Genomic DNA, 25,322 nt, shown 5'->3' on the forward strand with positions numbered 1-25,322 from the left:
AGTTTACACTGGAGAGGGGAGGTTGTAAGGAGAGGATGGTTTTGTGGTGAAGGCAGTTAGTAGTACACCAGTTACACATTTAATATGGGTAAGAAGTTACAGTTTGCTTAACTGCTTGTAGTTTAAGTACATCTTGAGGTACCTTTGTGCATATGACTATGCTCAGATATGGTGGTGATCCAGCCAAGAGACTGCTTCTGTAGCAGTGGTTAGCCAGATATCCCTGAATCCACCAGTTACTGTCTTATGGGCTCTGAAAATATGGAGAGAAGTTGCAGGTGAAAGTACAGTGAGAACCGAACTGTGTGGAGAAGATGACTTGTCTTCCTCCCAGACCACTGTGCTACTTATCTCAGTGACTGTTTTCACTGAAATATAGAAGTCAATTGTAAATGGTTGCTAGTGATAATAATGGTGATTGGATAATACAGATGTGTTTCTCTCTTTTAGGTAGGCATGGTTATAGCTCTAGCCTGGAATGTCTTGTGCTTTTGCAATTCGCCAAATGCAAAATTATGTTTTCTTAGCAGAAAAATGAGCAGGTGTTTAAAGAAAAGTAAAAAGCCACGTAAAAAGCATGTGGGTAGTGTTTCCGCTGCCTTCCCTCAGGTGATCTTTCTGCTGTAAACATTCTGTGGAAATATCACAGTGTACACTTTACTGGACAAGAGTTAATCCTAAACACCACTGTCTTCACTTGGAAGCTTTAGGAAAAATATATGAAATACACCCATTCTTCATTTGCATCCACGTGTCTCTTGGGAGCAGGACTAGGCTATAAAACTAGAAGATGTAATCAGAAAGAATATATGTAGATACCCCACATTTCTTTTCTATGTATCTCATCGGTGAGTTTTCATTTACAGATTTTTAAGTTTTATTTTACAACCAAATGCAGCTCTGACACTGATGGTGTTAATTTATGAAACACATTCCAGTGTATTTCTTCATTTCCCCCCGATAATAAGCACCTGGTGTGAAAATGATTGCAGAAGACAGCACAGGGTCGCGTATTTTGGTTTCTCGCTGATTTGGGTACTTTGTTTCAGGACGCTAGCCGTCGCCATACCGCAGCTGCTGGAACAGCTTTGAGATACCGCAGAAGCCCGAGTTCCTCACCCCACCGGCCCCACGCCCTAACCCCCAAAGCGGTGGGGTCCCGCCCGCCCCGCGCCGCCCGAGGCACCGTCTCCCGGTGCCGGAGCTACCGCCGCTCCGCTGTCGCAGCCTCAGGAGCGGCGGGCGAAGCCCCGAGCCGGCAGTGACCCCCCTTCCCCTCCCGGCTGTGGGATCGCGCCCCGGGGGGCGCCGGCTCCCTCCCGCGCCCTCGCCCCCCGCGCAGCCATTGGCGGCGGCGCCGCGCCCCCGCCCGCCGCCCGGCCCGGCCGCCCCCCCGCTCCCCCCCGCTGCCCGCGCTTATAGCGGCGGGACGGCGGCGCCTGGCCCGGAGCCGTCGGGATGCGCGTCGCGCCGAGCTGCCTGCGCTGGGCGCTGCTGGCCCTGGCTCTGCCGGCCCTGGCGCTGCCCGCCCTGGCCCTGCCCGCCCAGCGGCTGCCGCTGCTGCTGCCGCACGGCGAGGGGCGCGGAGACGCCGTGCTGGAGCCCGCGGACGATGCGCGCTCGGCGGCGTTGGAGCTGAGCACCGCGCTACGATTCTACGGCGCCGCCGTCCGCTCCCTCTACGTGAGTGTGGGGCCGGGGGGGCGAGGGGCCCCGCTCCGGCCGCCGGAGGGCCGGGAGGGCGCTCGGGAGCTCCCCGGGGGGTTCCCTGGCTCTCGCCGCGGTGCTGCCCGGCTCTGGGATGGTGCGCGGGGTGCTGCTTGGGGTCACGTCGGTTGTGTGAGCGCCGCGGGCAGAGGTCGGTCCCAATCGCTTGGTTCTTCTAGCTGCGTTCAGCCGGGCCGGGGCAGCGTTAATCCCGTGCTGGCGCTGCGGCTGGGGCTGGTTCTTTGCGGTGCACAGAGGCCGCACTGGGAGGTGAGGCGACAGGCGGGTGGGGAGAATGTAATCGCTTCCCCGGAGCGAACGCCATCCCCAGGCGTTTTCTGTGCTCCCGCACATAGGCTGTGCGGCCAGCTCGGAAACATCCTCATCGCGGTGAAACTGTGAGTGTCCAACCAGCAGCCGGGCACGTCCAGGACTTGCGCCTCTTAGCACCGAGAGTGCTTTCTGCCCCTTAATGTCTTGGGGGCTCTCATCTGTTCGTTGCTCAAGGGTCTCTTGGGCAAGGAAATCCACATCCAGAGCAATTGAAGGCTTTGGGCTCAGCCATGTGTGCGTGCCTCACAGCAGAATCCCCATCCCAGAGCTGTGTGTGCGTGTTTATAGCTAATGGAGGACGTTTAGTACATGAAGGTGGGATTGAAAACAGATTTTCTGGAGCCGGGCTGTTCAAATGTAGCCAGAAAAAAAAGTTTCAAATGGCAGCATGTCTCCAGAACGCTGCAAGAGTATGGGCTGTTTTATCATTGCCTCTTTTCTCTGAAGCCTCATCTAGGTTGGCAGTGGAAGATGCTAATGAGCATATTTAGAAAGGTCTTAGTAGGGAAGGCCCAGTGTGTTTAGTGTGTTAATCTGATCAAGTTAAACCCCACCTTCTTGCCAGATGTGCTTTAGCACCATGGGTCTAAGATGCAACTCTGGGGACTAATCTACATGGAGACACTTGAGAAACTAGACTTCCATGTGGCCACAGTCATTCAAAATTTGATGTAGTTCCCATGTGCTTGAGTCTGTTTTATGGGTATTCTCTGAAGATTTAACATGCTTGCATTACAATGAATTTTATTAATGCTGCCACTTAAGTTGTGCTCTTTTTCATTGTCCATACTGCCTCTACCTAGATAAAACCTGAAATCACATCCAAAATCCAAAATTTTGAGGGATTCAGGTTATTCCTGTGTGGAAAATGGGTGTTGTTAACTGAGACTGGCAGTAAAGACGAAGTAATTCACAAGCATTAAGTGGAGTTCAGACTTCAGTTTGACCCTTAGTTCATTGTCTTGTCTTCCACACTCTAAGTTTGGTCACTCATTAGCCAACCCAAGTAACAAATACACTTTTTGAAGCACAGACATATTCTTGAAAGATAGTGGGCTGTGTATCCAGTCACTGAGAAGTAAAGACAAGAAGTAACATGCCAAGTAAGTGACAGAAAGGGGACAGAGTTTTCAAAGAGCAGTAAATTGGTTAACAACATTAGGTTTCTTTAGTTTAATGATCTTGTTACCTGCCCGTGCCATAAACCAGGAGTGGTCCTAGCTGGTTTTTTTATCTGAAAGTATACCCATGTAGAGGCTATTCCAGAATCACTTTTAGGGCCCTTTCAGCATGATTACTCAGTACTAAGGTTGGGCGATTTTAATATAGGCAAAGTCTGAATACGAATGGTATTTCAGTACCAATCTACATAATATGCAGAGGCTTTTATCATGCATTTAATCTGTCACAAGTATTGCAAAACAGAAGCACCGTACAAACTGTAGGGGGGTAGGAAAAGGAGAAGTATACCTGTTAAGGAAATGTATTGAGCAGTCATAAATGCAGCTTCACAGTACACAGGTTTATTGTATATTGGCAGTGAGTGCTTATTAAGCTCTATGATGTTATTCAGTAAGCAGAATTTACCAAAGTATTGCTAGTTGATAGTAAATATTATCAAGCTGATACAATTAACGTGGTATTGGTAGAAATACATTATGATACATAAAGAAATTCCTGGATCTGTATGGTTCATCAGAATAAACTTATCTTAAGCTTATCTTAATTTTTGAGTGCTTGATTTTTGCAAGTTTTGCTTTCAATCAGTTGAAAATTTATGTGGGTTCTCTATCTTTTCTAATAGTTGAGAATCTGAGTTTGAGTTAGCTCTACACATGCATAAAAAGGCAAGGAGTTCTGAGGAACGATTGTTTAGTATCAACTTGTCATAAAGTCCCTGGCAACAAAACTTCTTTTCTTTTCATAGGCAGAGAGAGAACTTTTATTTACTATAAGTGGAAACAGACTTTCACATACTGTAATCTTCAATATAGTGTTTACCTGTGCAAGATTTATAGCGTTGAATCCTATCACTAACCCATACTGATCTGTTTGTTTTAATAGCACACTTTTATTAAGGCTTTTTCAGTTTACACTAGGGCTTACTGATGTGGAAAAGTTAAAGAATTAGGGATTACTTCCTTTTAGGAAAGAATCAGACTCCTTTAAGGCAAGCTTGGGTCAATTTTTTAATTGTTAATTTTATTAACTTCCTAAATTAATAGTTGGTCATGCTTCTATTAGAAAGTTTTGCTGCTTTACATCAACTGGCACTTCATTATATGAATAAATTAAATTTTTCTTAACTGTCTTATTTCAGAAATATTAAAGTCCTCAAAATGTCTAGTCACTGAACAGGGAAAAATACCTTGTTTGTTTGAAACTTCAGTGTTTGTTAGGCACACACAGATACACTTTTTCTTTCGATAGAAGTACTTCATTACTTTGTATTTCCTCCTCATTTGGTTTTTCAGGGTGGACTTATAATACAGTGTGTGTGATTTGTTCTGCTACAGGCCATGAATGTATGTTAAGTATGTGTGTAATCCAGAAGTTTAACATGCTAAAAATACATCTGTGTTAGTTCCTGTCAAGTTAAATACTATTATACCCTAAAAGGGAAGATGTACCATACAGCTGGTCTTTAGACAACGCCCACCTGAGGCCTTTTTTTTCCCTTTCCCTTTTGACAGGAATGATACTTTAATGAAACCCAGTACTTACCCTGAATTACTTCTCTTTGTTTTGGAGTTCACACTTCAACCTATCTGTGTGTCTTTAAAAGGAACAGGGTAGAGTTAAATCATACCCTTCACCATCTTTTTCAATATGAATGTATTGTTAAATCTGAAAATGGAAAGCATTTTTCTCAGTAATGGTGAATGTTCTTTCTCTACATTCAAAATCTCTTTGCAGAGTGAGCAGTTTGTGTATTTAATTTCATTTAATGGCTTGCAAATGTTTTCTGGGTGATTGAGTACTTGCATCCAAACATTCCCTTAACATTTGAAACTGAACTGTTTCATTTATAAACCATGAACAAATGAAAATGGAGTTGGCATTTTTGCATATCCTTGATAAAATTACTTGTTGCATTTAAGTTTTTAGAAAGATAAGAAATGAACAGTCAGAAGCATGCCCCTTATAGGTGAAAAGAGGAAGGCCAAATGTTAGGTCATTTCTTCTGGTCTCTACTTTGTTCTGTAGTATTAACTAGTCCTGATTGTATTTTCTCTTAATGTTATTTTAATCTCTGCCATAAATGGGGGACCATGCAGCCGCAAAGTCTGCACACACCAGATCTGATGAAGAGCATGGAATTTGTTTAAAATACTTCAAACACCAGTCATCTCTCACAGGAGGATTTAGAGTAGGAGTAGGGGTGCTTGTGTACAAAAAGTGTAAGCAAGAAGAATGAAGGGAAAAACTTTTAATTTACTCTGAATGTATTACTTTAAAGGTGGACTGCATCTCCTTGTTAAAATGTCTTAGCAAGCAGACTGTAACATGCACCATCTTACCTACTGTCTTCCAGTGGCATAGTATAATTGGTGGCTTTTAATTTTTAGGGTTTTAGCTTTGCTTTACAGGGATACAAGGCATTTTCCAGTGTATAGATGTTGTAGAAGTTCTGGGAACCTTTCTGGACTAGATCTCTGTTGCATGTCTGCCTGTGACTGCAGGGTCTAGACTGGGGTAATCCATGCCGTTGTCTTAGTTCTGTATTCCTGAAATTCATAGTTCACCTTAGGATCTGTGGCGACTGTTAAGTCACAAATGATTAGAGGAAAAATTATCATGATATTCAGCTTCTCCTCCCCCTTTCTAACATGACCTGTGTTCCCACCATGCTTGTGAAGATTATATACTGCCTATTAGATATACTGCTCATGCATAAAGCCAACTTCCCATTTTTTACACGATCTTAACTCTTTTCGTATTTTTCACTGTAGCAGCTAGTGAAATTATACATCTGCAGACAATACAGTCAGCATATGTCAAACCATTTTTAAAGTAAATTCTGATATACTATGTGAACTATTTGCTAAATTTAGCTAATTGCTCGTGCTAACCATTATCCAGTTATATGCCAAACTGACTGACCTGCCTGTGGCAGGGGGCATGCTCTGACCCCCTGGGTAGCCAAAGGAGGGTTCAAGATACAGGTGTGTGCTGTATATGAAGGGGTGATTTGTAGCAGGAGTTCCTGTACTACACTTCTTCTGATTTGCTATATGTTGCAGTAGCAATGGTGGTCCAGATTTTAAAAGATGTTGCCAAGATATATGTAGCCAACATCCCTGACAGTCGCACAGACCACAGTTTCTCTGTGTTTTGAAGAATATATGTAGCCCAGACCTCCTTGTTTCCAAATGTAATACAGTAGAAAAGGGGAAGAAAACTTTGGAGACAATGAGAATGATCAGAGACAGGGAACAGCTCTTACATAGCGAATGCATGAATAGGCTGGGGGTCTTCATTCTGGAGGAGAAATTAAATAGGGGGAGAAACTGGGTAGGATTTGACTCTGTTTCAATTCAAAAACTAGAGGCCATCAAATGAAGCCAGGACCCAGACTGAAAACAAACAAAGTAGGAGAGACCTCAGGGTATGAGTCACAGATCTGTGGAATTCCTTTCTAAAGGATTTTGTGGATGCATAAAGTTTATAGGTGTTAAAGGGAAGACTTAACAAATACATGAAGGAAATCCACTGAAGATGAATAAACAGTCAAACCTCAGGGAATCCCTTGAGCTGAATGTGGTCAGAGGCCAGTCGGAGGAGTACGTGCGTGTCCTTCTCTTGTTCTGCTGAATCCATAAGCTAGCAGGTACAGCTGGGGACAGGCTACTGGTGGCCTTGCAGTCTGAGTCACGGTGGCCATTGTGACCCTCTTCCAAGCATTCCTGAAGATTGTGTACTGTTGTGAGCATCCTGACCGTGTGAAAACATCCAGCAGCACTATGTTCTTCTTGGACTTGCAAGAATCCCTATGAGTGAGATGAATCTGTGGGAGACTGCAGTTTTAGTTTCATAGCTTGTGGTGCCAGTTTTGGGACCCCTGTCCCTTTCTGAGTCATCTGCGTGTGCTGCAGCAGCTCTAGAATGGTGAGTGCCTGGCTGCCTGCAGGTAGTCAGATGTGTCCTCTTATCAGGTAGTCAGACCAAATACTTGGAAAAACCAATACTTGGCTGCTTCATATCATGCCGTACACATCTGGAAGAAGGGCCCAGGACAAAAAGCTGTGTGTGAGCAGTTTATGCACTGCCTCAAGTCCTGATGCCTGTAGTCTTGCTTGATGCTTCTCTGTGTGTGAGGGTTAGCTCTGGTTTGCCAAAGGGAATTTGGCTGTCACACTTGGACATGTTCTAGCATCTACCTGTATGTGTGTATTTATTTCGTTTTTAGTTAGAGGTGGTTGGCTGCAAGTCATCATCTCACTGACCAGTTAAATCTCTGTGGGCCAGTATGTATGCATTTTCAGACCAAGAGTTTTACTTATATATGTTAATGCTTTTTTTGGTTTTTGTTTGTTTGTTTTGTTTTGGTTTGGTTTTTTTTCAAGTAATAGAGCCATTTTTCCATAGGACAGTATCAGGGTACTTAGCTATAAGGGAATTTACAGGGTGGCCTGTATCTGCTACAGAAATTCTGTCTCCTAGCCACTGTAGCCTCTGGTACAGGAGCTGTGCTCACAGCATATCTTAAGAGTGAGCAGCAGCTTGTTGCAGTCAGGCTTGTACAGTAGCAGAGAAGTTCCTAGGAGGATGGTTGAGGTGAAGTGAAATGAAAATTGGAGCAGTCCTGGCCAGGCAAAGAGAAATCTGTACATCTTCCCAGAAGTCTTTCATCCAAGCTATTACAGTATTTAAGTGTGGAGCAGTTTTTTGGGTGGACATCTATGTGTAGATCAGTTCTTTGCTCAGAAGTTCTATGAGCTTCTGAGGCAGTGCTGTACTGGGAGTGAAAGCTCAGCTGACCCATTTGCATCCTGACTCCCTAACCAGGTTTTCATGAGAACGACATAGCCTGTTGTGTCATGACTTGTGTGTGTGTGTGTGTGTGTGTGAGACAAGACAGGGCTCTTCAGTTTCTCCTCCCTGCCCCCTTTTATTTTTTTTTACCATTGACATCAGACTTTCTTAGGCATGGGCAGCTTTCTAAACTGTCTAGATGAAGCATCCTCCTCCTCTGCCTTCACGGCAGAAGTCCAGATTGCCAGGGGGCATGCTATGACTTTGATACAGAGTCCGCTCTGCTTTACACCAGGTAAGAATCTAACATGCTGGTTAACTGAAAAAGTAACTGTTGCAAATACTTGCTTCATACTTACCATCCCCAGTCATGCTGTTCTAAAACTGCTCTTCAGAGGAGTAACAGCTGAAAGGTTTTGGTCATCTGGGAGGCTCTATGCACAACTCTTGGGAGACTCACAGAGGGGTTGTGCTGGGTCTTGGTCTGAGAAAGACCTGGAAACTTGTGAAATGTGGTGGTTATGTTTATCTTTATTAGAAGAGGCAATAAGTGTCTAAGATTGAAATAGCCAAAATCTTTATCTAGGGGAAAAAAGGTTGATTTATCCATAAAGTAGACCTCTGGTTTTGCGCAGCTGAAATCCCAGGACTCCTGATATGGGATACAAAACAAACACTTGAAAAAAATCAGTTATTTTACAAATACAAGGCTGACTTTTGACTCAATTTCTTTTGGAAATGCAATGAAACTATTATGGTCTAGAGCACATGGGTGTGGGAGACAGCCATATGAACAGTATCTATCTTATAATTTCCACCTTTTTATTAGGTTGCCACTAATGGGATTATTGCAGTGAATGAACCTTCAAGTGAAGAAAAATACCTTGGTCAATTCCCAGTTAGTTTTGGGGCTATTGCTCCTTTTATGGCTGACCTGGACACAACAGATGGACATGGAAATGTGTATTACAGAGAAGATTCATCCTCAGATGTCTTGCAACTTGCATCAGACTATATAAAAAGAGGATTTCCTGAGACTACTTTTGATCCCAGCAGTGTTGTCATTGTTACCTGGAAGCTTGTGGCTCCTTACCAGGCACCAGGAGATCGTGATTTGGAAGAAAAGGTGAATGTTAGTCAGAGCTTTAAGACATGTTGGGCACATCTTCAGCTGAAGTGTAACACCATAACCTGTTGGTTTGAAGGCTTGAATTCCTTTGTGTTTAAATGAATCGAGTTAAGAACGTATTTTATTGTTGAAAAGGTTGTAGAAAAATAGAAGTTTCCAGAAATTTTACTTGATTTTTATTTTACAGTATTTTACTCATTCAGAAGAAAATGCTTGAAGCTGCGTAGCTGATTTCTTTGTGTTCCCTGACAACTCTTACTTTGATTGTTCAGTCTGATGTGGTAATAACTGAAACAGTAGGATATCCTGTCCTCCATCTGTGAAATATAATCCAGTTTGTTTACGTTTTTCAACAGACTCTTAAGTCATTTTGGCATCAAACTATCTAAAATCTGATAGGTATATGGACTAACAGGAACTTCAGATTGTGAATTCCTTTTGGACAGATTACATTGCATTCACAAAAAGTTTATGCTTTGTAGCTAGTATTGAATGAAGAAGCAATTAGAGGTTATTAGGTTATTTTTTTGTATTACTTGCAAACCATTTTCCCTTTTTAAACCATGTTAGGTACTATCCTGCAAAGATATATAACTTTATGCACCATAATTATCCCAGCTGATGAGCCTGCTCACAATGTATAAAGTTGAGAACATTACCACAACTTAACAAATCTTATTTTGTCAAAGATTAATTTCTTGTACCTAACGTGACACAACCATTGTGTTCACAGTAATGATTCTGCACGCTGGTAGCAACAAGCAGCTGATGTCTGAGGTGCTGTATTGATGATTCCTACAGTATGTAGGAGTGTTCCTACAGGAAAAGACACTTGCTGCAACATGAAACTCTTCCTTAAATAATCTGTTTACAGAATTTTTCTATTTAGTCTAGCACATCACTCTTTTTTTTTTTTTTTTTTTTTTTTTTAAAGGAAATGATATAGCATCCTATGCACATTACAGAACTTAGAACTGTTATGTTTTAGGCAGCCTCTCTGGCTATTTCCTAACAGATTTAACTTACCTTTGATAATGCTTTCTTTTTGATGTTTATGCATGCTAAAGCTGAAACTGCCTTAGTGAAACATAAGCTTGCATAATATTGATTTCTCCTAGGAAGTACATGATGCATTATGTGTGATGGAAATTCTGACTTTGAGTTTAAAAAAATGTTATTCTGTTGTCTATCTTGACTATTTTTCCATGATTAAATGGATGTTAAATTTTTTCCACAGAGAAACACATTCCAGGCTGTTTTAGCCTCTTCTGACTCCAGTTCCTATGCTATTTTCCTTTATCCAGAAGATAGTTTGCAGTTCTATAGTACATACTCCAAGAACGGTGATGAAAAGATTCCCGCTATGGTTGGCTTTAGTCAAGCCTCTACAAACTACTACTTTTGGGAAAAGCCAGGATCCTACAATGTCATTGCTAATGATGAAAAAAGCATCAGAAACCTGCACAAGTATGCTTTTTTGTTTGTTTAAACTCCTCAAGAAAACATCAAGAAGTTCCATGTTTTTCTTAATTGCAGAATGAGTCAATGAGAACTAATAAGATCCCATTAGCCATTGCATGAGAAATCACAGTCTGCTACTGATAAATATCCACCCTCTTGAGGAATAGGAGGTCTTTGGTCTAATTTGTCAAAAGTCCATACATAGTTCCATTGTCACTGGTAGGAACTGCTGTATACTTAGCCCTTCTAAATATAGGACCACTTAAGACTTCAACTGTTTATGGTCTATCCTGGGCAGTCTTTTTTTGAAAGAAAAAGTGAATAAGAAGGAAAGGGAATGAGTTAGAAGGTTTTGGTAAGTGTTAGAAATATCTTTGTGGCCCAAATATATCCGTCTGTTCCCATCACTTTGGAGACAAGAAGGCTAGAAATTCTCAAGAGAGCTCTGGGTGTGGAGAAAAAGTGCTATCCAAACTGTGAGGGGTGTTTTATAGCTGAATAAACTGTACTGGTAGATAAGTATGTAGATAAGATAATTCATCAGTTTTGTCCTGACATTTCTCAATGAAAGATAACATTTTGTGTAGGCTAGAAATATCACACAACTTGTGCTTGATCGTTTTGATTTGTCATATGCTTCTCTTTGATAGAAGCAGCAATGCTGGGAAACAAGGTGTCTGGGTGTTTGAAATTGGTAGCTCATCTGACAGTATTGTGCCTGCCAAGATCAGCAATATTTTGGAGAGCCTGGAGTCCAATGAACAAGACCAGGAGATGACTTCAAAACCATTCATGTCAGACTATGGCTCCACTGAAATAAGACAGCAGTACGTCACCAGTAGTACAGACAGCACAGAAGAGGATCAACACCACGTTACGTATAGTGTTCCTCAGCTAGCTGCAAAAGACTTTCTGACTTCATTCCAAGATGTAACAGGAACACCTTCAACTGAGTCTTTTTACAGTCATCAAGATTTACCAACAGCAAAAGCTCCACCTCGCCAGTTCCATGTTCAGCAGTTTCCCCCACAGCAACCCCAAGTCATAGATGTGGAAGAATTTGATGAAACTGGTATAGGTAAGGTCTTTTGTACAGTTTGAGTACTTCTGAGATGGATAGGCTGCAAAAAGACAGACGCACGCAAAAAATTGAACTACTAAAGGAATAATCTGTTTCCTTCTCACTGCCTTCATATCTGACAGTCTGCACACATTCAATAAGTTTGTGTTATTCATTGAAGCAGTTAACTTGGATGTCACCTCAGATTCAGATCTCACCAGTCTAGTAAACTTGTGCCCTGGTCACGCTCACAGGAGAGCACATTTACAGTGTGTCTGTGGAACCTGAATCTCTCCTAAGGAAAGCTTCCTATGGGGATAATTGTATTTCTAAGGCTGGTGCATTCTTAGTGGAAACAGATCTCCCCTTCTCTTTTGCCCAGGACTGTTGTTAAAGGTATGATCTTAAGTTTAATAGCTGCATTAAGTGGCTGTACCTGGTAAGGACTTTATGATCGGTTCTACTGAAACCTAGCTTATTTCCTTTCAGAGATGTGTTACTGAATACAGATGATTTAACAAAGGTTGGTAATCATAACTGTTGTAAAAGTTTTTGGCTAGGGTTTCATGGCCTTAAGTTTTACAAGGGTGGGATTAGCGACTCTTAACTTCTGAGAAAGCATTTGTAGAAAACTCAAAACAGTGTGACTGACTGCCCAGATATTGTTTCTTGAAGCAGAGGTGAGAATTGCTATCTCCATAAAATAAAAGGGTAAACCAATTAGGATTACAGGGTGCATCAGTTGGTACATGGCCCTGGGTATCATACTGATGGGTTTTGTTCTGAGGTTGAAAAGGCTTCTTTTTGCTTTGGTTTGGAAACAAGGACAGGTTAAAATTATTGTGTATTTAGTTTTGCCAAGACAGCTTAACCGATCTGTATTAACACAGACTTGCTGAAGTCAACAGAATTAAAGTTTCCTAACATCTGAAGCCCTGATGTTTTCTGCAAAATAGTAGACTGTTACTTACATAGTGCAAGGTTAGCAAAAATCAATTGCAATTCTTTGTTTTCCTTAAAGAGAAGTTAGTCTAGAGACATTTTTAAACTAAACCAGGGATATGTGAATACTGTTGTAACTACATGAAGTATAAGTCTCTGGTCTTATTTTCTACAGTGTTTCGCTACCACACAGACATCCAACAGACCTGTGCTAACAACCGCCACCAGTGCTCTGTTCATGCTATTTGCAAAGATTATCCCAATGGATTTTGTTGCAGTTGTATTGCTGGTTACAAAGGAAATGGCAGACAATGTGTAGCAGAAGGTAACTTTTTTGAAAATTAGGTACATATGCAGTAGTTGCGCATGGCATTCTTGAATGAGATGACCTGTTTTCAGTACTAAAAAAGATGTGGTTAAGTACTTCTTGAAAGACTATACACTGAGATGTATTGAAAGGTATTTTAAGAAGTGAGCTATACTTTCTAAATGGTGTGGGGTTTTTTGAACGGAACAAATTATTTTAGGTAGTCAATTATATGCATTATGCATTTTAACTTGACTTTCTAGAAAAAATAAACTCTTACATAACTGACATAATTTATTAGATAGCATAACATCCAGTGTTTATTGCCGGAATCAGTCGTGAAGTTCCAACATGTTGTAATTTGATTTGGTCCCCACTCTAGAAATGGACAGCTCAAATGAGATGAACAATTTAACTTTGATCATCAAACTAAAGAGCATGGCTCCTCTTTGTCTGACCCTTAAGCTTCTTTACTGAAGGGCTAATCTGGCAGATTTTTGTTAGATACCCATTTAAACTTTGTTCCTGTGTAAAATCCATAAAGGAATTTCTTATGTATACACTCGTAATCCTCATAGTGACTTGTCTCAGAGTATAGATGCATTTCAACAACTAAAATAGCTGACTGCAGACTGTGTTTTATGAGGCAGGAAAGCAAAACCTACTACTTAGCTTTCAGTTCATAAAATTGAATTTTGCAGAGAAAGAAAAGAAGAATCTGATGATAATGGAATTTGAATTTGCGTGTTGGGGATTATATACAGAAGAAAACTAGCAATCCAAAGTAGCTACAGTAAAACACAGTCTATATACAGTAGCTATAGTAAAACACAGTCTTAAAATGGTCAATAGTTTTGAGTCAAGAAATAGAATAGGCTAGAATAATAGGTCGATTATTCTAACACCTAATAGTGTTGGCCCTCTAATAGGGAATGAACAAATTTACATTCAGTAGATATTGATGTGAAGTGTGATCTTCAAAGGAAGGTTCTTTATGCCACTTACTGTCAGAGAGACTGTAACCGCTTAGTCTATGTTTATGGAGTTATCCTTGTAGACAAAATTGTTAATTAGGACAAAGGGCACCTCTTAAGCAATTTTGGCCACTTAGTCATCTATATAATGACAACACACACACACGCATGTATGTATGTAGGTAAGCAAATGAACACACTGTTTGTAGGCAGTTTCCTGTTGAATTCTGTGAGAATTTGTTTGCCGTTTATTTCAACACTAATATCTTTGAACATAGTGAATGCTCTGAACACATTCCTTGAAGATTATGTGAGAACTGTCGTTTTGTTCTGATACATTGTATTGATTTGCCAGGTTCTCCTCAGAGAGTCAACGGGAAGGTCAAAGGAAGAATCTTTGTAGGAAATAACCCTGTTCCAGTTATGTTTGAGAACACTGATCTCCATTCCTATGTTGTGATGAACCAAGGGCGTGCCTACACTGCTATCAGCACAATCCCAGAGACTTTGGGGTATTCTTTACTGCCTCTTGCCTCTATTGGAGGTATCATAGGATGGATGTTTGCTGTGGAACAGCAAGGATATAAAAATGGATTCAGTGTTACTGGTAACTTCTACATTAAAATAATGTTCAAAAACTGTGCTATGCTTTCCTCTGCCTTGAGAGAAGATAAATGTGTATTTAGAAGCAATATAGGATGAAAACATGTTTATTCTGAGCTGCAAATGGATTGCTTTATAATCAAAGTTCTCATCATTTTTCTTGTTTACAATATATAGATATTGGGCTTTTTAATTCACCGTTAGTGAATAAGCACGTAAGTCTGTTAGAAAGAAGAATGGTGTGGCCAGTTCCTGTGCAAGAAAAAGATTATTAAAAAGGATCTGATTTTTGGTACTAGTGTGTACAGAGCTACTGAAAAAACCTGCCCTTACATCTACAAGAGGTCCAACATGTTAATTGCCCGATTGTAGCAATGGAGCAAAAGAGAAATGAAAACCTGACCTCATGAAGGTGTGAAATTCTTAACAGAAGCAATTCCTGCATGAGATGCAAATGATTCTGTTAATTTATTTTGTGGGAAACCCCAGTTCACAACTGCAACTTTTCGTAAGAGTTTGAGGCCAAATCTGGTTGGTTGTGCACATGAATTGAAGCTGTAGATCCAATCTGTTCTAGGAGAACATGTGTTTCTTTTTAAAATTTTATCCTTTACAGGCTCTGTACTGTGCATTTAGTTGAACATAACTCTTTGTTTTGGGGTTTTCTTGGATTTAGTGTGTTTGAAGTTTGTTCTGGAATTTACAACATACATTTCACTTGGTTTTGATTTGGAAACAGATGTTCTGGATTTTAAATTTTTTTTTAACTCACTGTATTCCTAATGGAGGTTTTCCCTAGAACGTACAGCTCCTTTGCCATTTTAACTGGTAGGATAAGGCCTACTAGTATTAGCTTTGTTGGAACTTTTTTTGTTAATTTTAAAAAACCCAATCCTTCGGGCTTACTTGCAATTTAGCATGTTCAGGGCTTAAGAAAAGATCGTTTCCTTGCATTATCCAAGGATATTATCGGTATACCTCTGAAAGTTATTCTTGTAGAAACCCAAAACATAAGCAATTATGCTGCAGAAAATAGTAATTTGTATTTTATCTCCTAGAAGCAATACTTTGAATGGAAGGATTCAGAAGCTGCTATTAAGTGGTTTAACTAATGCTGTTTCTTTAGGTGGCGAGTTTACACGGCAAACCGAAGTAACTTTTCTTGGCAACAATGAGAAGCTGGTTATAAAGCAGAAATTCAGTGGAATTGATGAGCATGGTCACCTTACCATCAGCACAGAAATGGAGGGCAGAATACCTGAGATCCCATCTGGCTCATCAGTCCACATAGAACCGTACACTGAACTCTATCACACTTCTAGTTCTGGTAAGGTTCCCTAAGAGTGAAATGATAAGAAAGTGCACATTTCTTAGAGCAGAGAGTAAGACAGTCTGAAAAACATTGTTTTATTCCCTTCTTAGAGAGTGTACTTAGGACCCTTTTTTTGCCTCTTAGGAACAGGTCCCAAAAGAAGGTGGATTTTGAGTGGGACAATGCAAATATTTCTAATCTTTTGATTGAAAAAAATGTGAGTTTAACTTTCTCTGAACTGATGTTTGCAAAACACTCTCAATTTCCCTTTTCATTGGCTTTATTTTACACTGTTGATGGCAGTTGTATGAGTTCCAAAGATTTTTGTAGGGTCCACAGGTCTTCAGTAGGAGCTGTACTGGTGTATACCTTTTTGTGGTAATGATGTCATCAAGTGGGCTTTAGTCTTGTCTGATGAGACTGTGCAAACCAGTTATTTACCAGTATGTGTCATGTAAACTGCATTGCAATGACTGTGCCTTGTGTTAGTAACAGTCATTTGTCAGTGTTGTTTGAGCTGGATTTGAAAAAGTCACCAGATAATTAGGAGCCTCTTAATTCCCTTATCAGTGTCCTCCATTGCTCTTTAGTACTTCTGGTTCTTTCTCTCTCTTCCTTATCTCATACTCTGAGATTTAGTAAAAGAGCCATTCTTCATTTCAGTATTTACAGGGGAATCTCCCTTCTTTTGCTTTCTTCTTCCTGGTTGAAATTATGGGTGTTTCAATACAGCAAAGACAAAGCAAGGTTGGAGTGTTGCTGCTGGCCAGCCAGCCCAATGTCAAAGAGCAATAAAGAGGAAGCAGCCTGTGGTGCGCACGAATACTGGAGAGAGTACACTTCGCTCCAAGGGTGCACTTTGATTGCTGGAGGTAGCTGAATATGGTCTAGTTGCATCATCACTGCCTTATATCTGCTAATGTCTAGCTTTGTTAGACAGTGATGAACCCCTCTTGCTGCTTTGTCTGTCATAATGGTCTGTGAGGAGGAGGAGCTGGAGACAGCAGGAAGCTTCTGCTTTGTGCTGAACAGCTTCAGACTTCTGGAAGAGTTGTTTGGGCAGTGTGTGCTCTGTAGAACACCTGCTGCCTTGGCAGAAATGCTGTCCCCATGGAGGAAAAGTCAGGGGCTGGAAGGAGGCATTCTTCCGGCTGGATATGATTTACCACTACTCAAATTGCTATTCTTCTGCTGTCCTATGGCACATCTGATAGACCGTTACCAAGCAGAAATCTGGCTTTTGCTAACTGTTGCAAGTGGATAGATAAACGTGTGTTCTGGTGTCCAAATGAAGAATAGTGGAGTTCTGAGGAGCTTTCTGTTGGTAGGAAGGTCCGCAAGCCCAGATCTGCTTTGAAGAGTTTTGGTCACAATTTTTCACAATATAGAAGGCTGTTGTGAAGCATACAAGATCTCTGACATGCATCTTCCTCAGGACTCTGTCAAAATCCAAGGCCAATAGACTAAGCCAAAGCCAATGAACTATTGGTGCTGGTGAGGTAGCTTTTGTGCTTCTTAGCTCATAGATCCGTTTTGTAATTTCATCTAAAGAAACCCAAGTTTCTTGAGTTGAATTTTCCTTTCTTTACCAGGTAACCCACAAAGTAAAGTTAAATTTTTAAAATATGTCAAGATAAATTATATGACTCATTCCTCAAGGCTGTGATATCTGAGAACACAGTAAGCCTTGTCAAGTACCTATTCCTTTGCATGGAAATGCATCTACTTTCATAGCTTCTTGCCTTTGAAATTTCTGTGTACACTACTCAGGCTGTATCCCAAGTCTACCGATAGCACCGGGCAAAATATTTTTGCTCTCTGTTCTGATCAGTGTGCGTGTTTGCCATGTTGCAGTCATCACTTCATCGTCCACGAGGGAGTACACAGTGACAGAGCCTGAAAGGGATGGGGTTGCTTCCACGTACACGGGCGTCTATCAGTGGCGACAGACCATCTCATTTGATGAATGCCTTCATGATGACTCTCACTATGCTGCTTCTGCTACTCAGCAGCTCTCAGTGGACAGTGTGTTTGTCCTGTATAACCGAGATGAGCAGATTCTGCGATATGCTATGAGTAATTCCATCGGCCCAATCAGTGGTATGTGTGAATTGAACATCTTTCTTTTTCTCTTTTGTGAGTAATTAAGAGCAGGCTTCTCTATTTTATAAGCCTGCCTTAGTTGTGTTAAATTAAAGAGTCATATTAATTTATTGCATTAGTCAGTAGAAGTCCGAGTCCATCAATTAGGAGAAATGGGACTGTTGAAAGTTTGTATTTTCACTTGGGGAAGAGATTATATCCTCTTGAAATTCATGAAGTTTGTGTCTATTTCCTTGAAATACTTTCAACATATACCACCTTGAATCTATTGCTACTCAGATACATGGAGTATACCATTTATCTTTACCTAATTTATAGTTCCTCTATTAATATTTTTTTCATTATTATAGAAACCACTACTGTTATTATAGAAATAAAAACCAGCTATTATTATTATTATAGAAACAGCTAGTTTCTATAATTTATCTTGAAACATGGCATTTTCTCTTTGGAAGGTAGGCAGCCTATGAAGTGTATTTTCTTGGATGAGCTGTCCCTAGTTTGTCTGTTTGCACTAAAACCAGAAAAAAAACAATGGAGCAATTTGAAATTGCACACTAGATGAGTACAAGAAAAGACTGCTTGCTTTTGTTTGTTACAAAGATGAAGTTCTACTAAATAAAATGAACAAACCAAGCTGTTAAGAATCACATTTTGGGTGTAGTGTCAGTGACTGGAAGATGCATTATCTTTGTCAGTCTTGCTCATTAGAGAGGTTGTTGTGGCTTCTCTATTTTTTAACTCAGCAGTCCTTTGCACAAGTAATAAGGAATAGAGGTGCTATTTTCATGTCTGAGATTCACGTCCTGCATGTCACCTGCAAGTCCCCTTCTTTGTGGTGCAAAAAGTATTCTTTCCTTGTTTGATGTGCACCACAAGCAATCTCCTTCTGGGCCTTATCTGAGTGTTATTACTTGGATAGAGTCATCATGGCTAAATATCTTCTCTCTTGTCAGATGGTTCTGCTGATATTAACCGGAATCCTTGCTACACTGGTACCCATAACTGTGACACCAATGCGATATGTCGTGCAGGAACTGGAAATCGTTTCTTCTGTGAATGTTCGATTGGCTTCCGTGGAGATGGGAACGTTTGTTATGGTATCAGAAAACTTTTGTTACAGAATGACAGCTAGAATTTGTTTTGCTTGGAATGTATTAGCCCTCATGACTAGCCATTCCAGCAAAATGAACTGTCCTGAGACAGGGATGCTGGGGTAGCTGATGTATTTCAATAATCAAAGTAAACAAGTTTGACTGTCTTGAAGGGCCAAATGTGGGTATGTTTTGCTAGCTTGCAAAGCATCTTTCCTACCCAGTTCATCTTTTCATAAAACCTGTGGGAACTTAGCTGTGAGAAATTTACTGTGATGCAAGTTCTGATTAAAATGAGTCAATTAGGTTAAAAGTTTTTCAGGGAGATGAGGAATGGCATGTGCATGTGTGTACAGAGCACAGATATGTGGAACCCACTGAAATAATCTTTTTCAGGATCTGCTTTGAAAACCCCTTCTGTTCAAGAAGACTTATTTCCCAGCTCTGTCCAGCTCTGTTTTCTTAATGTATTTGGGTTTTGTTTTATAATAAAGCACAAGTACTTGTTTTCAAGAGGTGAAAGTGTATATTAATGAAATATGCCTCCATCCCTATTAGTTAACTGAATTGTGGTTTTTTTTTTTTTTAATGAAAACCCCAAAACAGAACCCTCCCCCCACTCCAACCCTTAAATCAACTCGCAAATGAAAACAACAGCATCACACTGTCCCTTCTAGTCCTCTGGTGCTGTGAGTTGAGCAGCTGTGGATTAGAGATGTATATGGATAATGAAAGGGAAAGATTTTCCTAAAGTTCATGTTCCCCCAGTAGTCATCACTGCTTCTGATCACCTTGTAGGCTGCATTCTCTTTCTCAGTGGCTCTTCCTTCCTCTCTGATTCCCTGTCCCTTCCCCTCATTATTCTATTATAGAACCTCTTCTGGGTTTTTTTGCTGCAGATTAGATGAGTACACAGTTACCTGAAAACTTATTTTCAGGTTCCTAACGTCTCTTAAGAGGTATGGTCTATCCAATATGTGATTTAAATACACAAGCCTGCTATTATTCAACAGTTGCACAGTTTCTGTTTTTCTGACATCAGTATTAAATGCATCTTTGTAATAACTGTAATCCTTATAATATTCTAGATGTTGATGAATGTTCAGAGCAACCGGGACTGTGTGGCAGCAATGCAGTCTGCAATAACCAGCCAGGAACCTACCGCTGTGAGTGTGTTGAAGGATATGAGTTTGCAGAAGATGGGCGTACTTGTGTTGGTGAGTTTCACATTTCTTAAAAGCACTGTCCACTGGCTTTCAGGCTGTGATTCCTCTCAGAGACAGAAAATAGAGTTTCTAGGATCTGCACTGACTTCTAACGTGAGTTGAATTTAGGAGTTCACACTGCAGGTAGTGATTACAATCCATTAGGTAACCGAAGAAGGTGTCTACAATACTTTGTTTTCCTCTCAAAAGTTCCCCATTCAGAATGTTTCTAAATCAAAAGTGGAAATAATTATTGAATGCTTCTGTCCTTTCTCTATCATTATTTAGCTGTAGATTTCACATGGAAGTAAAATTCAAATTTGTAAAGGAATGAAAATTAAAGTGAGCAGTTATTAATTTTTTGGTATTTTACAGCATCTCACTTTGAAGGTGAGGTAGGGCTCTTTCTGCATTTTCTGTAGTGCTGCACTTCTGGCTTTTTGGGGTGTGGGGTTTTGTTTCTTTCTTACATCTAATCCAGAATTAGATTTAACAGATTAGATTTTAGTTATAGATTCATCCCTTGAACAAGGCAATGCACAGGTCTAAACCAGTGTGTCTTGGCTATTGCAGGCTTATTCTGAAGTAATAGTAAATCATGCTGAAAGGGCATTATAACTATAGATTATTTCACTGTTAAAATCTTTGCAATTTGGAGGAAATCTAGTTGGTTTGTTAATGGACCATTAAAACTTTAAATTCAGTAGTTGTCACTGAATTAGTTATTTTTATTTAATTTCAAAATTTTTTTTGGAGGGAGCCCAAGTTAATCTCTACTTGCTGGACAAAGGTTGTGCTAAGGAGGGATATTTTTCCTGTTTGCTCTGTTTTTCACTGAAGTTGTAGAAATTCCATTTGATAGCTGGCAGAATTGCAAGGTGGTTGTGTGGAATATGTATTGAAAGTTAATTTTCCATATAGAAAGAAAAACCATGCACTTTACCCTCGAACATTAACCTGATTCTTTTGGGTGTCATTTATATTGCAAATATCAAAAGCTAAACAAAAAAAGTCTACAAATGGCAGATAGAAGAGGGGTAATGGCAAATGGGAGATAGAAGAGTGATAATGACTACTGCTAGAGCTGCAACTGTCAGGATAGGATATAGATTAGATTTTTTTTTTTTTTAGTTAGAATTTTTGTCTTTGCAACCTGACAGTAATCCTGTACTGACAAAACCTATACACACTCTTCTAGTATGGTTGGACCAGTTCCCGTTTCTTTTGGAAATAACTGATAACAGCTGAGGATTACATTTACTTCAGTCATGACTACTTTGTGGTGGAAGCTTAGTTAACCTTTGATCAGCTAATGCATTCAGGTCTTTCCTCATTATAGCTGAGACTGTTCTTCAGCTAAGGCTGAAGAGCCTTCATCTTACAGCAGAAAGTTGCATTAGTTCCCTTAAGTGTGTGACTTTACATGCTGTGTATTACATTCCATCACAAGCCCTGTTTCTCTGCTCCGGTAAGAATTGCCATTCATGTCTGCTCACAGTGCACCCTAAGTCTACCCTTTTGTTGCAGAACAGTTGGAAAATGCAACTTCTTCTACCAGGACACTGGAAAGGGATAGGGTGAGATTGTGGGAGAGCAGCTTTGTGTTCTTTCCATTATGTCCATAACTGCCCTTTTGTCACTTGGACCTGACAGGGAACATTCTTCCCTCACTGGTTTCACTCTACCACTTTTCCATGAAGCTGATGTGTCACACTTCTTAAGTGTGACACATCAGCTTCACATGGGAGTTGGGTGTGAGCGTTATTCTTCTCGAGGGCAGAGAGGGTCTGCAGAGAGATCTGGACAGGCTGGAGCGATGGGCTAAGGCCAACTGTAGGAGTTTCAATAAGGCCAAATGCCGGGTGCTGCACTTGGGCCATAACAACCCCCAGCAGTGCTACAGGCTTGGGGAGGAGTGGCTGGAGAGCTGCCAGTCAGAGAGGGACCTGGGGGTGTTGATTGACAGCCGGCTGAACAGGAGCCAGCAGTGTGCCCAGTGGCCAAGAAGGCCAATGGCATCCTGGCTTGTATCAGAAATAGCGTGGCCAGCAGGGACAGGGAAGTGATCTTACCCCTGTACTCGGCACTGGTGAGGCCGCACCTCCATTACTGTGTTCAGTTTTGGGCCCCTCACTACAAAAAGGACATTGAATTACTCGAGCGTGTCCAGAGAAGGGCAACGAAGCTGGTGAAGGGTCTGGAGCACATGTCGTACGAGGAGTGGCTGAGGGAACTGGGGTTGTTTAGTCTGGAGAAGAGGAGGCTGAGAGGAGACCTCATCGCCTTCTACAACTACCTGAAAGGAGGTTGCAGAGAGCTGGGGATGAGTCTCTTTAACGAAGTAACAAGCAATAGGACAAGAGGTAATGGCCTCAAGTTGCACCAGGGAAGGTTTAGACTGGATATTAGGAAGTATTTCTTTACAGAATGGGTTGTTAGGCGTTGGAATGGGCTGCCCAGGGAGGTGGTGGAGTCCCCATCCCTGGAGGTGTTTAAGAGTTGGGTCGACATAGCGCTGAGGGATATGGTATAGTTGGGAACTGTCAGTGCTAGGTTAACGGTTGGACTAGATCATCTTCAAGGTCCTTTCCAACCTAGATGATTCTGTGATTCTGTAATTCCTTGCCCAGCTTGAAGGACCTGTTTGATCCCTTCTTTCAATCAAAAACAAACTTTGCATCCATAAGACTGAAGAGAGGGAAGATGAACTCTAGTTTCCCAACAGATGGAGAATAAATGTCATGGTAAACTTGTTCCCCTTTCCACAGGCGGGAGAGTTTTATAACCCATGGACAACTTGAACCCCAGAAGGGGCAACAGCTACCCTCTTTGTGCTTTTGCAGGTTGCTCTGGGATACCACCTCTGACTCAGCCTTTCTGGAACTACAGCTTTTTCATACCATCTGTGTGACTCACTGGATAGCTTTAGAAGAGACTTGTAAATAAATCCTCTCATTTGTAGGCTGAGGAATGAGAGGACTTGAGGACTCCCTTTAAGCTCCAAATCCAAATCTTATGCATTTATAATGCAGTTCTGAATAGATTATTTTGTAATCTGAAACTTACTTCATCAGACAGAACAGATAGTCTAGTAATGATGTCACCTCCTTCAGAGAAATGGAAAAAACAACTGTTTTCAGATCTGTCTCTGATGGCAAACTTTTATTATTTCCCTGCCGTTACTGTGGTAGATTCCATCTGTGTACTGTGGTGAAAGGAGCATTGTAGAGTCTCATCTTGGTCCCCTGTCAACTCCTTGTAAGAACTGTGTAAATAAAGCCTCAGTGGACGCTCTGCTACAGCAGCTGGAAGTCTGTTCCTAGATGTACACACTGCAAACTCATGTATTTCTGGACCCAAAATTTTTGTAGTATTTTCCCTCTTCCTATTTTGAATACCATGGTTTCCTTTCCTCTTCTCTGACATAACAGGTAGGCATAGGCAGAGCTCCAGCAACTACCTGGAATAATTTGTGTGTAAAGCAGGGCGATGCCTCTGGAGTCACTGCTGTCAACAACGAGAAAGCTATGAAAAGCTGCAGGACTGGTCCACAGCTTCCACAGTTGGTCAAAAATCTCTCCAATAGTTGACAAATGTGTTTCTCTCCTATTGAGTGAGTCACAGCTCCTATCTGTTGCCAAGTGACGACAGCCCTGGGTCAGTGCTAGGTTAGTGTAAAGGGATATCTAATAATTCCCAGTACAATGAACTGGCCACTTAGACAGCATGTGCAATACCTCTGTGACATGCCTTACATTTCTTCATTCAGGACTGCTTTTTATAAACAATACTGTCATGGATATTAGGATCTGTCACTGCAGTAGCCTTTCTGCCCTGTTCTATAGTAACAAATATCTGTAAGATGCTGAGGACAATCAGTTCCTTGTAAAACATTAATAAGAAGATTTAACACCAGTGAAAGGGGAGATCTTGGCAAAAAAAAATCCCAACCCCCAAACCAAAAAACTCAGTGTTCTTGTTTCCTTTTTCTGCTGCATGCTTTTGCAGCTGTTCTTCTCTCCCCATAAACTTATTATGAGCTTCAGACTTTATGGAGGAAAATTCAAATTTCCCTCTCTTCTCTTGTACATTTAACCTGCAGCTATTGAATATGTCGTAAACCATTGCCAGACAGGCACACACAATTGTGACATTCCACAGCGTGCTCAGTGTGTGTACACTGGAGGGTCTGCCTACATCTGCACATGCCTCCCTGGCTTCTCCGGAGATGGGCGTGCCTGTGAAGGTTTGTAGCACCGTTTCTTGTGGGGTTTTTGTACTCTTTATTGCACAACTTGGCTGGTCATTGCAATGTCCTATAGTTACTTGTGATTTAAAGTAGGAAATTTCATAGTTTAAGTGCTTCAGGCAGACATTTTAAGCTTTTGTTCTTTCCTCCCCTTGCTTTTGAATTCACTCTTCAATGTTTGAGCTACAGAAGGTCCAAGATGAAGTAAATGCAGAAATTGCAGTAGTTGAAGTTAGCAGACCAGATCTTCATTTGCTGGAATTGTTTGCACTGCATTGGTTTATATTACTAAGGTGGTGACACACGATGCTCAGACTATGTAAAAAAAGTTATATTCTGTTTCATGTCAGTTGGAGTGCAGTGGGGGAGCAGCTTTACCTAGCTACATGTTGGAAACATTGCTGGCCATATCCTGCTTCTCTTGTTGTTTTAAGTCTTTTCCTTGAGAAACATGGGCATATATTTCTAAAATACTCTCCGATTTAATAGTTACCCATTGGAATAGCAGAGCGCAGGGATTTGCTGAGAGACAGAACCTAAAATACATGCATGCTTTTTTTTTCTTTCTCCTTTGCATTTCTGTATAGACATTTTTCCAAAGGTCTGTAAGCCTAATTGGATATCCTAAAATAGGAGCCTGAAAGTAATACAGCAGGTTTGCACTTTAATTCAACACTCTGCTTTGTCCATCAGACGGAACAGTTATCTGAGATTGATCTTTTCTTTTACAGATGTAGATGAATGTCAGCAGGGCCGCTGTCATCCAGATGCTTTCTGCTACAACACTCCTGGGTCCTTCAGCTGCCAGTGTAAGGCAGGTTATCGTGGAGATGGTTTCCGGTGTGTGTTAGGAGGTAAAATTTTATA

General features: G+C 41.0%; 1 protein-coding gene across 1 annotated transcript in view; it reads left to right on the top strand.

Moving 5' to 3' along the window:
• Positions 1–1,458: 1,458 nt before the first annotated feature.
• NID1 (nidogen 1) overlaps positions 1,459–25,322 on the top strand; it is a 49,309-nt gene continuing 25,445 nt past the window's right edge. Inside the window, exons 1-12 of the mRNA XM_074818433.1 lie at positions 1,459–1,683; positions 8,846–9,142; positions 10,383–10,612; positions 11,257–11,684; positions 12,784–12,933; positions 14,245–14,496; positions 15,619–15,819; positions 17,659–17,904; positions 18,864–19,007; positions 20,090–20,218; positions 24,309–24,452; positions 25,187–25,309. Coding sequence (XP_074674534.1) covers positions 1,459–1,683; positions 8,846–9,142; positions 10,383–10,612; positions 11,257–11,684; positions 12,784–12,933; positions 14,245–14,496; positions 15,619–15,819; positions 17,659–17,904; positions 18,864–19,007; positions 20,090–20,218; positions 24,309–24,452; positions 25,187–25,309 — 2,569 coding nt within the window. The remainder of the gene's footprint in view (positions 1,684–8,845; positions 9,143–10,382; positions 10,613–11,256; positions 11,685–12,783; positions 12,934–14,244; positions 14,497–15,618; positions 15,820–17,658; positions 17,905–18,863; positions 19,008–20,089; positions 20,219–24,308; positions 24,453–25,186; positions 25,310–25,322) is intronic.

This window comes from Strix aluco, chromosome 3, assembly GCF_031877795.1.
Source record: "Strix aluco isolate bStrAlu1 chromosome 3, bStrAlu1.hap1, whole genome shotgun sequence".
NCBI classification, from domain to species: domain Eukaryota; kingdom Metazoa; phylum Chordata; class Aves; order Strigiformes; family Strigidae; genus Strix; species Strix aluco.